This window comes from Myotis yumanensis, unplaced genomic scaffold (assembly GCF_028538775.1).
Source record: "Myotis yumanensis isolate MYYU_CA2020_CCGP unplaced genomic scaffold, mMyoYum1.0.hap1 SCAF_1, whole genome shotgun sequence".
In the NCBI taxonomy this organism is placed as follows: domain Eukaryota; kingdom Metazoa; phylum Chordata; class Mammalia; order Chiroptera; family Vespertilionidae; genus Myotis; species Myotis yumanensis.
The window spans coordinates 71,978,152-71,994,332 of record NW_027223752.1 but is presented as its reverse complement, the minus strand read 5'-3'; the positions used below and the strand labels follow the sequence as shown (position 1 = coordinate 71,994,332).

The 16,181-nt window shown below is 52.5% G+C and overlaps 1 protein-coding gene across 3 annotated transcripts; it reads left to right on the top strand.

The window, feature by feature from the left end:
- The first annotated feature begins 3,217 nt into the window (after window positions 1-3,217).
- SPINT1 (serine peptidase inhibitor, Kunitz type 1) lies at window positions 3,218-15,121 on the top strand. Of its 3 annotated transcripts, none has more exons than XM_070425008.1 (11): window positions 3,218-3,294; window positions 3,539-4,078; window positions 10,540-10,667; window positions 10,873-11,011; window positions 11,342-11,560; window positions 11,688-11,714; window positions 12,037-12,162; window positions 12,279-12,329; window positions 13,319-13,489; window positions 13,701-13,748; window positions 14,185-15,121. In XM_070425008.1, exons 2-11 carry the CDS (start codon window positions 3,604-3,606, stop codon window positions 14,400-14,402), a joined length of 1,602 nt encoding a protein of 533 aa, XP_070281109.1. In that variant the 5' UTR covers window positions 3,218-3,294; window positions 3,539-3,603; the 3' UTR covers window positions 14,403-15,121. The 3 variants fall into 3 exon arrangements, with proteins under 3 accessions (XP_070281109.1, XP_070281106.1, XP_070281114.1); XM_070425005.1 differs by having other exon boundaries at window positions 3,261-3,368; XM_070425013.1 differs by having other exon boundaries at window positions 3,262-3,368; window positions 11,342-11,512.
- The last annotated feature ends 1,060 nt before the right edge of the window (window positions 15,122-16,181 follow it).

The following is a 16,181-nucleotide window of genomic DNA, read 5'->3' as shown; positions in this document are numbered from 1 at the left end:
GACGACACCCAACCACCTGGACCGCACCAGCCAGGGTGGAAAAGTGTAGTTTTTGATGTCAGAGAGACGGGATAAAATTCTGGCTCTGTCCCTTTTTTCCAATAACACTTATTGAGTTCTCAGTGTCACATACTTTTTCTGTGTTAATTCATATAATCCTCATAATAATCCCATGAAGCCCGATTTTGTAAACAAGGAGACTAAGGCACACCGATAGTAGGTGGCAGAGAAGAGAATTAAACCCAGTCGTCTCAAGTGTGACGCTCACAAGTTCAACCCCTATACAGGCTTGCCTCCCACTCTTCATGTGACCTTGATAGAGTTAGTAAACCTCTGCAAAGTGGAAATCATCCTGAGTTGTCTGAGCATTAGCAATTATATGTCCAGTGCCTGGCACACAGTAAGTCTCTCAGCTAATGGTGGCCGCTCACCACTTGAAAATGAGTTTTTGTTTCAGTCAAGTTGAATCTGGGGTGAAGGTGGAACTTCCATCTGAACTCAGAATTCTAAGTGCGGAAAAGCTCACTGAAGCAATAGAATTGCTTGCTGGGACTCCAATCCCCGCTCTGCTAACTGCCATGTGATTGACAAGTTAGTTAACCTGTCTGAGCCTGTTTGTTCATCTGTAAAATGGGAATAAAAATAGTACCTACTTTCTTGGTTTGAGTAGATGGGGCCAAATGTGGGAAGTGCTGAGGAACAGGGTTTGGGCACTGTTGGTGCTTGATAAAATTAGGTTTTTTAATGGTGTGTATAATGGATGTAATGATAAATCTGTGGTAATGTAGTATTACCATAAGGTAGTAGTCACCTTGTTAGGATTCTTGTATGTATAAGATATTGGGGGGGGAGACGGGAATTAAATAATAGAACCCTTTATTCCCACCCAGCCAGTGTGCCTCAGTGGTTGAGTGTCAACCTATGACCCAAGAGGTCATCGTTCAATTCCCGGTCAGGGCACATGCCCAGGTTGTGGGCTTGGTCCCCAGTGTGGGGCATGCAGGAGGCAGCCAATCAATGATTCTCTCTCATCATTAACGTTCTTTTTTTTTTTTTTAAAGTAGGGCTTTCTTTATTTTTAAATATGATTTCAGAGAGGAAGGGAGAGGGAGAGGGAGACAGAAACATCAATGGTGAGAGAGAATCATTGGTTGGCTGCCTCTTGAGGCCCCACTGGGGATCAAGACCAAAACCCAAGCATATGCCTTGACTGGGAATTGAACCATGATCTCCTGGTTCATAGGTCGATGCTCAAACACTGAACCACACCAGCCGGCTTCATCATTGATGTTTCTATCTCTCTCTCCCTCTCCATTTTTCTCTGAAATCAATAAAAATATATATTTTGAAAGTCTTTATTCCCAGTAACTACACAATCATTTACTTCAGTCCCAGCATACCATCATTGATTGCCCTATGTGTAGCACTGTGCCAGAGGCTGTGGTAAAACTCAGAAAATCCAGAGAAAGGGAGAAAGACCCCAGATTCCCACCCATAATGTGGACAGCGGGGAGATGTTGCAGTTCAGTCAGGAAAATGACCAAAGGTTTTGCTACAAGACCTAGTAGGTAAAGCTGTTCTAGATAACATATTAGGAAGAATTTTCTCATGAAGGGGTCAGGGGTTAAGTCATCATGAAAAGATGTGGCGTCTCTTTTTGGAAGAGAATTAATGGGACCAATCTTGCTTTGTAAAGAATGGTCTTTAAGAGGAATTCCTCACTCAGGAAAAGCAATGAGCATGGCTACAAGGAATCCACGGTTCTATGAAGGTCACTCACTCAGCTACTTTGGTGAGCTGGAACCTCTAGCTTCCCAGGATGACATTTCACTGGAAGAGAGTGGCCAACTCTACACGAAGCGCATCCCCCGAGAGATGGAGGAGAAGGAGTCTGTGCACCAGGCAGGGAGCAGCTGGCCCAGGAGCACTAACAGGGACTCAGCTCTGACCGAGACTCCAAAGTAAACGAACTCCAACAAAAGGGCACGACTGCGGCCAAGGAGAAGCCTGGCAGCGGGAAACCATCTGTTCCTCACTCTGGCAGAAAGAAGTGAAGTATGGTAGCAATCATCTCAGGTAGAAACTATAGTTTAACTCTAACTCTGCTGTTTGGCTTAACAATAGAAAAGTTACTTTGATTTTCTGAATTGTATAAATCATCCCATTCGATTGAATGCCTTATTGATTGTAATGTGAATATCCCATTGATTGTGATCTTACTGGTTTTAGAAAGCAAATTCCTCTGTACCTGGGAACCAGGACAGCACAATTATCCCAAGACCTGAGGGTTCCAGATGTTTCCCTGTCAACCCAGCGGTCCCAGATAATGTGTTTCTGTCGACAGTGATCCGGAGACCCAAAACTATAATTAACATGCTTAATTCTGCTTCTGTAAACTGCTTTTTTCCGAACCAGGTTCCTCATTCCAAACCATGGGATGTAATCAATACCTTTGTGATCTTTGCCTATAAATCTGGTGGTGGGCATGGGGAGGGCATTTCGAGATTTGGAGTGCATGGCTCCCTCGTAGTCCCGGATTGCAATAAATGTGACTCTTTAATTTGGCTTCTTAAGGCGTCCTTCTGTGATTCGCGGGGTACATTACAACAGAAGGGCTTCCCGGGCCTGGCAAGGGTGGTCACGGGGGTGCAGGCACCCGGGTTCCACTTTTCGGAGGCGCAACCGCACAGCTTCCGGGACCTCTCACCGCCAGGAGATGGAATTGATTTCCCGAGGGCCGACGAGGACGGCGAAGTCATTTGCATCGGGCTTTCCCCCATTTCTCCGCCTCGATCCCCATCCCTGTGCCTGCGGGTGGGAATGCTGGCCCTTTCCCGAAAGGGAAGCGGGAGGCAGCCGTCCCACCCAGAGCGCCCGACCCTCAGGCGCCGACTCCCCTGGCGCGTCCGGACCTCCGCGCGTCCGGGTGCTGTTCTCGGGCGCAGGCCCCCTGCCAGCTGGACTCGGTGGAGCCAGCGCAGAGCAGCCTCCGGGGGCGCTGTCCGGGACCAGGCTGCGGGGGAGGGTCGGGGTCCCGGGGCCGCGCGACAGGCGCCCCGGAAGCGAGGCTGGGAAGCACCGGCCGAGGCGCGTGGGGCGTGGGCGGGGGCGGCGGCGCTGGGGTTAATGTCCGCCCCGCCCCGGCGCGCTGACTCAGTTTCACCAGAAACTTCGGGGAGGAGAAGGCGGCTCTCCGGCGAACCCCGCACCTGGGCGGAAGCGGCGACCGGAGCCGCGCAGGAAGTCGGGACCGGAACCTCTCCCGCCCCGGCCCCACCCCACTCACCTGCGCAGGTAACCGGGGCCCCGCGACGGAGCGGGTTCGGAGCATGTTTGGCCCTTTGTTCCACGCTCGTGCGTGTGTCCGGGTACGTGACCTCCTTCGCCGTCCTTCGGGCCGCGGGTTGGCGGCCGGGTTGCGGGGCGCTCCGAGCTCCCCAGCACGTCCTCGGGCCGCACCGCCTCCCGGGAAGGCTCCCCGGGCGGGTCCGGCTCCCGGCTGAGCCAGTGCCGCCGCCTGTCTCCTCCCCTCTCTCAGGTCGCCAGCGCCCTCGGAGCCCAGAGGCCGGCACAGTGAAGGTGACCCCCGTGGGCAGGAGGGCGATGGCCCCTGGGACGACGATGGCTGGCGGCCCCCGCCCCCCGGCCCGCACCCCGGCGGCCGCCCTGTGGCTCCTGTGTGCGCTCGGCCTCGCGGGCACCGACGCCGGGCCGCCGCCCACGCCCCCCGCGCTGCCCGCCGGAGCCGCCTGCCTGGACCGCTTCACCCCCGGGGTGCCCTCCTTCGTGCTTGACACCGACGCCTCGGTCAGCAACGGGGCCACCTTCCTGGGCTCGCCCGCCGTGCGCCGCGGCCGGGACTGCGTGCGCGCCTGCTGCACCACCCCCGGCTGCAACCTGGCCCTGGTGGAGCTGCAGCCCGCCGGCGGGGAGGACGGCGCCGCCGCCTGCTTCCTCGTCAACTGCCTCTACGAGCAGAACTTTGTGTGCAAGTTCGCGCCCAAGGAGGGCTTCGTCAACTACCTCACCAGGGAGGTTTACCGCTCCTACCGCGAGCTGCGGACTCAGGGCTTTGGAGGTGAGACGGGGGTGCGGCGAGGGGTGGATTTAGGGAGACCCCGAAAAGGAGATGGCTGTGGAGTCCTGGAAGAGGCGAGCTGCAGGAAGGGTTACTGAGAAGGGTCCCACTCTACCCCCGTTCCTCCTTAGACGTAGGCAGAATACACAGTAAACAGAGTACAGGCTTGGTGAGGGAGGAGGGGTGACATCGCGAAGCCCGGACTCGCTCCTGAATGGAGGGTGGTGTCGAATGGGCTGGCGCTCTGGGCTGTGTGCATGGGGTGGAGGAGGCAGCTCCTCCGGATTCTTGGTTTCTGGCCCTGATGTGCTGCTGAGGCAGGGAGTGAGCTGCCTGGAGGCCGCCTCATGACCAGCGGGCACCCCCCGGGCCAGGCATCCCCAGGCCTGAGGCACCAAGTGCGCCTGATGGAGGAGAGAATCCTCTTCCACGGATGGGCTGGGGACTGGTTAGCATCTCTGCACCCCGCCCCCCACCTATTGGCCTTTGGTGGTCTGGGGGAAACTGCTGACCCCAGACACTTAAGAACAAGTCTAGCCTGGGGTTGACCCAAAAAGGGAGGGGGAGGGGGCATAGCAGCCAGAGGCTCTGGGGTGGGAGTGAGAAGGGTGTGGGTGAGTCAGTTCATCAGTATGTATACCTGGTAGGGCAGGGATGTCAGCTGTCCCGGCAGGTGTGTGTGCGTGTGAGCCAGGCAGGGCTCCCTCTCCCTGCCTCAGGATCTGGTACCAAGCCTTCTGTTCACCTTGTTTACTTCCGGGGATCAGGGAAAAGTGGGGGCCAGGGCTCCTCCTCTTTTCTCCGGGGACTGAGCAATTAGCTGAGATGAGGGCCCCTCCAGAGACCTTTGTTCCCCATCTCCTCACCTGCTGTTCTGGCCAGGCGGGGCTCCAGGGCAGGGATGGGTCACAGCTGATAACCTCTGTGAGCACTTTACAGCTTCTCATTGCTGTACCATTCACCCTCATCCTGAGCCTCATGACAGCCACCTCTGAAAGGGGGCTATTCGTGGTCATCCCACCTTTCAGATTAGGAAACTGACTCCCATGATAAATAATTGGCCCATAAATGGTAGACCTGGGGCTCAACCCCAGGCAGGACCTCCAACGCCTGTGCTGTTTTTCACACAAGACCACCTTCTGCAAGAGACCTGCCTCTGATTCAAGACAGCCCAGGGGGTAACCCGGTCCGAGCCCAAGGAAGGGCTGAGTCTGGGGGTGACCTCAGTTCCGCAAAGTGGAGAAGAGACTGTCTTCTCCAGCCCTTTTCTGGACTAGACTCTCTTCAGGTTAAGGGCCCACTCGTCTTCCTGTCCTTCAAGGAGCTCTCCTGGGTCTCTGGGATGGGGATTCCAGGAGGGGGCACCATCTCTGGGCCAGGACCTGAGCCTGTTCCACAAGGAAGTGGCAGAGTGTAGGTGGTGATGACGCTAATTGACCTGAGCTGCTGGTGCCCTTCCTGCAGCTGACAGTGGCAACCCTGGGAGTCCCACTCCAAGGCCTGGGCCTGAAATGCTGGAGTCTGGTCAGAGAGCTGAGCTGGACCGGGCCACATGGTCTTGGAACCAGCCGTCCTCATCTGGAAACTTTCCCACCCCAAACAAGGCAGGATGGGATGGGAATTTCCATGGCACTGAGGGAGCTGGGTAGGGCTTGGACTGGGTGTGAGCTCCAGGCCATTTTCAGGGTGTTGCAGTGCTTTGGGGAGTGGGGAAAGCTGTGTGGTGTCAAGGAACCCATTCTCAGCTGAGTCCAGTTAGAGAGACTGGAGGTGGGTAAGGGCAGGATAAAGCCATTTTGTCAGGCAAGATGGGCAGGTGCTTAGGACTTGTAAACCTTTGATTCTTGTGTGAGGTAGAGAAATCCTCCCCGGTGGGTTTGTTTGTTCCCCTTTCCTTGCCTGTGGCCGGGCCGGGCCAGTCCAGTCCAGATTCCTGTGGCCTCCAGAGCACCTCGCTCCTTCCGCTTCTGCCTTCTCCCCCCTTTCCCTTGGAGGAGTGGCTTAGGAGGTGGACTCTGTGTTTGCCTGGAGACATCCTGGGGCAGGCAGCTGAGGGAGGGGCTGGCTTTATTACTACTCTGGCCCTTTGCTCTCTTGGGGGTGGGAAGGAGGGAGTGGTAGGACCGGTCACCTGCCCCTTGCTCCTGGGCACTGGGGCTTGGAGACAAGCAGCTGTGTGGGGGTGGACATGGCTGATTTGGCCCAGAGTCTGACACATCACTCTGCCTGCCACTTCCACCTTGGGTGCCGGTGGGGCTAGCCTGTCTGTCTGCTACGTAGACTGCCAAGTAGTCCGTCTTCTTTCCCCTTTAGATAGCTGATTTCTTACTGACAAATGCAAGGAGGGAGGAAGGGCCTCCTCCCAGTCACTGCCCCCTTCGCTTTGTCTCTCAGAGGTCACCTCTGAAGTGTCCCTGGGACTCAGACTCCAGCCAGCTGTTACTATTTCTTTACCTTCTCTTCTTCCTTCCAACTCCCTCTTACATTGGACGTGCCCTCTGCAGATCCTCTGTGGAGGGCAGTTTGGCAGTATCCACAAAACCTGTAAATGCATATTACCCACAGCACAATTCCACTTGTAGGAATTCATGCTGTGGCTCTATTATGCATGTGTAGCACAACTTACCAGCCAGGTGTTCCCTGTAGCATTGTTTATAAATAGCAAGAATGGGAAAGGTCACAATGTCTGCCAACACATCCTGTAATTGGAAACAGTGGTGATATATTAATAATAGTAATAATAGCCCTAACCGGTTTGGCTCAGTGGCTAGAGCGTCGGCCTGCAGACTGAAGGGTCCCAGGTTCGATTCTGGTCAAGGGCATGTACCTTGGTTGCGGGCACATCCCCAGTAGGGGGTGTGCAGGAGGCAGCTGATTGATGTTCCTCTCTCATTGATGTTTCTAACCCTCTCCCTTCCTCTCTGTAAAAAATCAATAAAATATATTTTTTAAAAATAATAGTAATAATAAATCCTGAGGCAGCATGGCTTAGTTGTTAGTAGAGAAGGAAGGGAAGGAGGGAACACTAAATCAAGAGGATACTGGTGGACTGGTTAAATAAGTTGTAAATTATGGTGTATTTATACAACGAGTATGTGCAACTAAAAAAAAAACAACTGTGTTGCATGCTTATGAGTTCAATACTATCTCTGTTGATAGTCTCACACACACACACAGACTAGCAAGAGTAGATGTCTCTGGAAAGAACTTGGGGGTTTAGGAGAAGAGGGAACTTAATTTTCACTATCCTTTTGTACTTTTGAATTTTACGTCATGTACCTATATTACCTAAACTAAAAACAAAAATCCCAAGATTATAAAAGCAATCAAAAGTTCACCTGTAAGCAAATGAGTGGCCTGCAATATGGCATTTTGGAGAAAGAATAAGCTATGGAATCAGATAGAACACCCCAGGTCTACCATATAGAAACTGAACAACCCTGGGCAAGTCATTTAACCTCTCTGGTGCCAGTTTTCTCCTCTGGAAAGAGGGATAAGAATGCAGTTGTAGCCCAGCTGGCATGGCTCAGTGGTTGAGCATCGACCTATGAACCAGATCATGGTTTGATTCCCGGTCAGGGCACATGCCCAAGTTGCGGGCTCAATCCCGAGTAAAGGGTGTGCAGGAGGAGGCTGATCAATGATTCTCTCTCATCATTGATGTTTCTATCTCTCCCTTTCCCTTATTCTCTGAAATCAATAAAAATATATTTTAAAAAAAGAATGCAGTTGTAGCAGGTTGTTTAGGGAGGTAGGTGATATAGATCAGGGGTGAGCAAACTTTCTATAAACTTTCAAATAGTAAATATTTTATGCTTTGTGGACCACACAGTCTCTGTTGCAATATTCAGCTCTGCTGTGGTGAGGTGAAAGCAGCCGTCCACAATACGTAACCAAATAGGCGAGGCTGGTTCGGACACAAATTTGAATTTGATGTACTTTTCATGTCACAGAATATTATTCTTTTGATTTTTTTTCAACCATTTGAAAATATACTAGGTGGTGGGCTGGATTTGGTCTGCAGGCCTCGTTTGCTTACTCGTGTTGTAGGTGAGGCGGGTGAAGTACCCAGCGTGGTGCTGAAGACACATCCAACAAGTGGCAGCTTTGTTAATACGTATGACCACATCTGTTTCCAACCCTGGCCTCTCTGGAGCTCCCACTGCGTACCTCCCCTCTGGAGGCTCCTACCTCCCTCAAATTTAAATTCTCTGTGACTGAAGGCACACATTTCCTCTGTATCTGATTTCCCTTCTGCCTTAGCCCTTCCTCCCCATCTCCCAGCACCTGTCAGACACAGAAGCCTGAAGCATGTGCCCAGCATTGATGCTGACATCCTCCTTTCCATTCCCTTAGCTCTCCCTTAATTCAGGCCACTCTCGTTGCATCTGCCCTGCCCCACTGTACCGGTCCTCTTGCCAGCCTCCTTGTTCCATAGAAATAGTTCCAGGCATAACCAATGGGCATACGACACTGCGGGGTAGGGGAGGCCAAGGGATTGTCAAGGGCGGGGAAAAAGCGGGGACATGTAATACTCTTTGTAATACTTTAAGCAATAGATAGATAGATAGATAGATAGATAGAACGAAAGAAATAGTTCCAGGCAGATGGTAAACAGGAGAGTCCCTGCTCCCCAGGCCCTTGGCCCTTGGCCCTGCCTTAGCTCTCCTGGGCCTCCATCACGCATCTAGAAGGTCAGTGTCTGCTGCGGCCAGGGCTTCTAGGATTCTAGACCCTCTCTCGCAGCCAGTGTCCCCTTCCTTTACCACCAGTGGTTAAACATTCAAATGTCACTCCTTCTGTGTCCACATGCCCTGGCCTAGTATTCAGGGCCCTTTGAGGTTTGTCCAGGCCAGCTGGTCTCCTTAATGTCACACTACCAGCCTTGAGAATCCCCAACTCCTTGCTTTGGCCCCTCATGTTTTCTTTTTTTAAACAGTTTTTTGTGTTTTGTTTTGTTTTTAATTGATTTCAGAGAGAGGAAGGGAGAGGGAGATAAAAACATCAATGATGAGAGAATCATCGATTGGTACCTCCTGCAGGCCCCCTACTGGGGATCCAGCCTGCAACTCGTGACCTCCTGATTCATAGGTCGACACTCAACCACTAAGCCACCCTATCCAAGCCCCTCATATTTTCTGTTGTCATCAACAACCTAGCACATTCTTCCCCACAACCAAACAAATAAAAACAAAAAAGAATCAATACAGCCGGAACCGGTTTGGCTCAGTGGATAGAGCGTCAGCCTGCGGACTGAAAGGTCCCAGGTTCGATTCCGGTCAAGGGCATGTACCTGGGTTGCGGGCACATCCCCAGTGGGAGGTGTGCAGGAGGCAGCTGATCGATGTTTCTAACTCTCTATCTCTCTCCCTTCCTCTCTGTAAAAAATCAATAAAATATATTTTAAAAAAAAAAAGAATCAATACATTCTTTCTCCCTCCTCCAAAAAGACTTTTCTTATTATTCTAGTCTTTTAGAGCCTCTCTCTTCTCTGAATGTCCATCCACTTCCTTGTCCTGTATACATACTTCATATGGCTTCATCTTGTTGGGTCTTTTCTCCCATGTAGCTTCGTGTGGTTGGGTCTTACCTGCCTAACTGGGCTGCAAGCCCTTCAAGGACAGTACTAATTTCCTGCGGCTGCTGTACCAGCGTATTACAAACTGGGTGACTTAAAATCACAGAAATTTGTTGTCTCACAGTTCTGGAGGCCGGAAGTTCAAAATCAAGATGCTGGCAGGGCCATGCTCCCTCTGACAACCTTAGAAGAGGGTCCATCTTCGCCTCTTCCAGTTTCTGGAGGCTCCAGGGCTTCCTTGGCTTGTGGCTGCATAACTCCCGTCTCTGCCTCTGTCCTCACACAGCCTTTTCTGCCTTCATTACGTATTTTTCTATCCTGTCTTTTTCTTTTCTTTTTTTAAGGTATACTAGAACAGGAACTGTTTTTGTGTGTGTGTTTTTAAATACATTTTTATTGATTTTAGAGGGGAAGGGAGAGGGAGAGAGAGATAGAACCATCAATGATGAGAGAAAATCGTTGATCGGCTGCCTCCTGCATGCCCCTTATTGGGGATCAAGCCCGCAACCCAGCATGTGCCCCAACTGGGAATCAAACTGTGACCTCCTGGTTCATAGGTCAATGCTCAACCACTGAGCAGTTAGTACAAGACCTACTTATTGTAGAAGAGAGGACTAAACCTCCCCTGAAATTTTTTTTTCCTAAATGGGATCAGATGGCACATGCTGTACAGTAATTTGCTTCAGAAAGTAAGTCTTACAACATAACAATGTCTTTAATATAAATAGAGAGCAAGATGGTGGTTTAGATGTGGGTCCCCACCTGTGCCCCATGCTGGTTGCTGAGCCCTAGGTTGGTCTAGGTGTGGCCCATATAGCTCCCCATCCCCAGGAGAGATCTGGTCCGTTCAGTGTGAGTTGACCTTACCTCACCTTCCCCCCAGGGTCCCGGATCCCCAAGATCTGGGCAGGCATAGACCTGAAGGTACAGCCCCAGGAACCCCTGCTGCTGAAGGGTGTGGAGAACACAGATTGGCACCTACTGCAGGGTGACCCGGACGTCAGGGTAGAGGTGAGACATTGGTCTGGCTCCCTGATTCCACTCAGCTCTCCAGGGCCCCCTTTCCTTCTGGGGCCATAGGCCAAGGTGGATAGATGCTGAGGATACATGTAATAGCAAGTCCCTCTGTTCTCCCTGGGTGGTTGTGTGGCTGGGAGGGCCTGGAAAAGCCCAAGGGCATCAGGGGTCCCAGCCTAATGGCCACTCCTATGTATAGAGGAAAGATCCGGACCAGGTGGAACTCTGGGGACTCAAGGAAGGCACCTACCTGTTCCAGCTGACATTGGACAGCTCAGACCAGCCAGAGAGCACGGCCAACATCACAGTCACTGTTCTCTCCGCCAAGCAGACAGAAGGTGAGGGGGGTAGGTAGGCAGCATCTAGAACAGTGATGGCGAACCTATGACACGCGTGTCAGAGGTGACACGCGAACTCATTTTTTTGGTTGATTTTTCTTTGTTAAATGGCATTTAAATATATAAAATAAATATCAAAAATATAAGTCTTTGTTTTACTATGGTTGCAAATATCAAAAAATTTCTATATGTGACACGGCACCAGAGTTAAGTTAGGGTTTTTCAAAATGCTGACACGCTGAGCTCAAAAGGTTCACCATCACTGGTCTAGAGCCACCCCCATCTGTTGATTGGCCCCTTGGCCCCCCTCACAAGCTTTCCTCCCCACAGAATATTGCCTCGTAACCAAAAAGGTGGGCCGCTGCCGTGGTTCCTTCCCCCGCTGGTACTATGACCCCAAAGAACAGATCTGCAAGAGTTTTGTGTATGGAGGTTGCTTGGGCAACAAGAACAATTACCTTCGGGAGGAAGAGTGCAAGCTAGCCTGCCGTGATGTACAAGGTGGGCCTTTGCGTGGCAGCTTTGGGGATCAGGTGACTTTCCCTCAAGGTAGGTGGTCTCTCTTCACTAGTCAGAGAAGTGGGCATGAGAGTCCCCCGTTCCCAGGCCCCCCAGCAGCTCATCCCTTCTGGGCCTGGCCCTGTCTCCTCTCACTTCTTGGTTTTTTCTTTCCCAGGCTCCTCCAAGGAAAGGCACCATCCAGGTAGGCTTTGCTCCTCTCCCTATTCCCCTCACTCCTGCCAGATCTCCAGCCCATATCATGTCCACGCCCTTGACCAAGCTGCTTTTGCCCAACCCACTCCTCCCCTCGTAGTGAGTGGACAGAGCACAAGCACCCCACCCCTTGCAGCCTAGCATCCTCCTATCAGGATCTGCCCAGTTCGTGTGAGGAAGGGTTCATGGGGGACAGGTGGGGAAATAGTGGACGTGTCATGATGCTGTGTTGGGGCAGAGAGGGCCAGGTAGATGATGGACCCTCTGCTGGAGCATGACCTCACCCCCCTCCCAATTCCTCCCCCACTCAGTGTGCTCTGGCACCTGTCCCTCCTCCGAGTTCCACTGCAGCAATGGCTGCTGCATCGACAGCTATTTGGAGTGTGACGGCACACCCGACTGCTCTGACGCCTCCGACGAGGCCACCTGTGATGAATGTAAGGCCTGGGAGGTGGAGGGGTGGTGGGCAGCACGGGGGGAGGTCCTGACAATTTACCCTGCATCCCTGGGAGACCATTATTGGGGCTGTGCCTCTGATCTTTCATTTTTGCAGACACCAGCGGCTTTGAGGAGCTTCAGAACTTCCGTTTCCCCAGTAACAAAGGTGAGCCCCCCCCCCCCCCCAGATGCTCCAGGGAGGGCAGATGCTGACACTACCAATCTCACTCATCCTATCACCGTGCGAAAGGGCCTGCTGTGTGTGCCAGGCTGTGGGCAGAAGAGCCAGGGTGGGCTTCCAGCTCTCTTCTTTGGCTGTTTCCCAAGCATGATCAGCCTCTTTTTTTTATTTCATTTTTTTATGTTTTTATTGATTTCAGAGAGGAAGGGAGAGAAAGAAAAAGAAACATCAATGATGAGAGAGGATCATTGATCGGCTGCCTCCTGTATGATCCCTACCGGGGATCAAGCCCACAACCTGGGCATGTGCCCTGACCAGGAATTGAACTATGACCTTCCGGTTCATAGGTTGACACTCAACCACTGACCCACACCAGCCGGGCCATAGCCAGCCTCTTAACACCTTCAGAAATGTAGCCACGCCCACAGATCGCAGAGAGTATTTACTTAATATTTTTATTATTCAATTATTCTTTTAATTTAATGTATTAAAAGGGAAATTTCACATCACTACCATAAATGGAAATTCACTATTACATACCAAAGCTTGAGACTGACTATTAAAATAAGTATAATAAAACAACATTAATACATTGTAGCTGGACATGGGTGTCTGCCAAGGCTTAGGCCCTCAGCCGCTTTTGTTAAAAGGTAGACCATCAGGACTAGAGAGAAAACCAAGACCTTGACACAATCAGAAAAGCTGCAAGAAGATTAAAAAAGGAATAATTATGTGAGTCAGGGTAGTTACTTCTGTGCCTATGATTATTGTCCATGATAAGTCTTTCTTGCTTCTGGCAATACTGCAAATGGGCCCGATGTTTCTGGGGCCCCTGACGCCCTCACGGAACCACAGCCTTCCTCAGGATGATGTGGATTGGGAGGTGGCGGGCAGCAGCGAGGTGGAGCCTGGTGAAGGGTAACAGGGAGGCCCCGTGGGCTTGCTCACTCCTTTGCCTGCTCCTCGCCTCCCAGGGCACTGCGTGGACCTGCCAGACACGGGCCTCTGCAAGGAGAACATCCCACGCTGGTACTACAACCCCTTCAGCGAACGCTGCGCCCGCTTTACCTATGGCGGTTGTTATGGCAACAAGAACAACTTTGAGGATGAGCAGCAGTGTCTTGAGTCCTGTCGTGGCATCTCCAGTGAGCAGGGCAGTGGGTGGATAGAAATTAGGGAGGGGAAAGGCTGAGCTAGAGCACTGTGCTCTGTCCCAAAGCCTGGGCTGGTCACACCGAGTCCTCAGAGCACCTGAAATGGGGGTGGGAGAGGATGGCAGTGGGGAGTCTGGGGCGCTGGGGAGCAACTGAGTATCAGCCATTAATACTGACTTGTCTCTCCCCCATCATGTTGTAGAGAAGGATGTGTTTGGTCTGCGGCGGGAAGCCCCCATTCCCAATGTAGGTAAGTCCAGGTCTGCCCCGTTACCAATGAGTAGTATCAACTCCAGAATCAGCTCCACACGATGGGTTGTGCCTGCCGACACCTGTGTTGAAAAGGATCCTGAGGTTGGCTAGAGGGACAGAGTGTCACAAGCTATCGTCGTACCTACCATAGCAGGGGAGGCAAGCACAGTAAAGAGTGTGTAGGTGTTTGCTGTCAGTCCCAGGCCTTTCTCCGAGCTCCCTGCAAATAGAGCAACTTGGAGCTGAGACCCGGGGCCCCATCAGACAGAATCTGTCCCACTGAGCTCCCCATAGAGCCATTCAGCTGCTCATGTGCTGCAGGTCCTTCCACATCTGGCATCCATTTGACTTGGTCCTCTCGATACAGAGTGGGGGGTGGGCATCAGAACTGAGCCGGTCCCAGGAGCTCTTCATTCTGTCCTGTCTTCCCCCAGGCTCCGCGGAAGTGGCCGTTGCGGTGTTCCTGGCCGCCTGCATCGTGGTGGTGGTAGCCATCCTGGGGTACTGCTTCTTCAAGAACCAGAAGAAGGGCTTCCACGGATACCGCCACAGCCATCGCCACCCCCCGCCCCCCACCCCCGCCAGCTCCACGGTTTCCACCACAGAGGACACAGAGCACCTGGTCTATAACCACACTACCCGACCCCTCTGAGCCTGCGGCTACCTTGGCCCTTCGGCCTGGGGCTCTCACGGGCTCTCACCGGCTCTCACCTGACCCTGCTTCCTCCTTACCAAGGAGGGGGCCTGGGCTGGGAAAGACTTTGGGACCAGACCCTTCCTGCCTGTTTCTCAGGCGCCTGCCTCAGAGGCCAGGGCTCTAGCCCCTGTCAGAGATATCTCAGCTAAGCTCAGACCACTTGTTCCTGAGAAGGCTCCAGGGTCTGAAAGGAAAGAAAGCCTTGGAGCCAGGAGTCCCATAGATGGAACTGCTTACCTTGGATTTCAGAGGAAGTTGGAGGCCTGTTTCCTGTTCAAAGCTGCCTGCCCCACACCGAGGTGTTGGGAAGGGGACTGGGCAGCGTCAGAAGCTGGAGGCCCAACCCTGTCCTCCAGCGCTACCCCTCCCACTCTGCACAGTCCAGAGCGGAGATAAGGACCGCCTATGAATTTTGCGCTGTACAGAGTTGCTTTTTGTTTATTTAATGCCATGGGGGTGGATGAGAGGAGTGGAAAGTGGCTATCTGGCCTCTGCTGCCTCTTCCCTTCCCCCAAGAGGGAGTCCCAACTTGGCCTGACCTAGCACAGGGAGCCAGAGCTGCTCCAAGCTCCCTGCACTCCCCAGGCCTCTCCGGCACCACACCCACTCCGCGCCCCTACTTTACACAGGCCCCAATGCACCCACAGTCTAATAAAGTGGTTTGTTCTGTGGGGCTTCTGCCTCTGCTCTGTGGGCCAGGAGAGGGACAGGGCTCCTGGGGGGAGATGTGACCGCCCAGTCCAACCGGTTCAGGCTTTGGCCACCCTGTTTAGCAGGTTTCCACCCTTCCCGAAACTGCACCAGCACCTGAGGGTGGAGAGAAGTGCCAAGTTTGACCACCAGAGGGGAGGAGTGAGAGGGCCATGGGAGGAGGGGGCCCAGGGAAGCGGCAGTGCTGCTGTGTATTTCTTCCTGGTTTGATTCTGGCTGCAAGCCTGCTTCGTAGCTGGGGCAAGTCTTCACTGCAGTGTGTAGTTGAAGACAGGGAGGGTGGGCACAGACTCGAGCCCTGGTTCTTCACTCCCCTCTTTGTGGGGCCTAGGGATAGGGGTCCCATCTGGCTCAGATCACCACTGTCCCCTCCCCACCCACAGGAGCCTTGGCTTCACAGGAGGAGCTGCTCCCCAGACTCTGGACTCCTACCCAGGAGCCTTCAGTTGAGGTGCTTCATTCCCACCCACACCCTTCCCTTTGTTTGAGCCACATCTCGGTGCAAAAAACAAGGCATGCTTTTAATTCGTTTATTCTTTTGTTCAACAAATTATTGAGCCCCTATGTGCTAGGTACTGCCAATCATTAGGAATTCTGTCTTGTCAAGATAAGCACACCCAAAGCACTATGTAAATGCTTTACACATCTCAAGTTATTGTCTCAGCACACAGCCCTGTAATACTATACAGGTACTATAATTCCCATTTTACAGATGAGGAAACTGACAGCAAAGTTCTCAAAGTCTTAGAGCTGGTACAGGGAGACTGGATTTAAATCCTACCTGGCGCCTGAGTCTAGTCTTACAAAAGGGAGACTCAGATTGTGATAAGTGCCGTGCAGAAGAATAAGACGGCAATGTGAGAGGTAGGGGGCTAATTTTAAACAACTGGAGTGTGGCCCAGGTGACTATGCATGTCACAGTGCACAGCTCTGAATTTCCATAGCTGCACACACCCGGGAGGTAAACACCCAGATCAAGAAGCAAAGGGGCCTAGCACCCCAGGATGGGTAGCTTTGCTATCT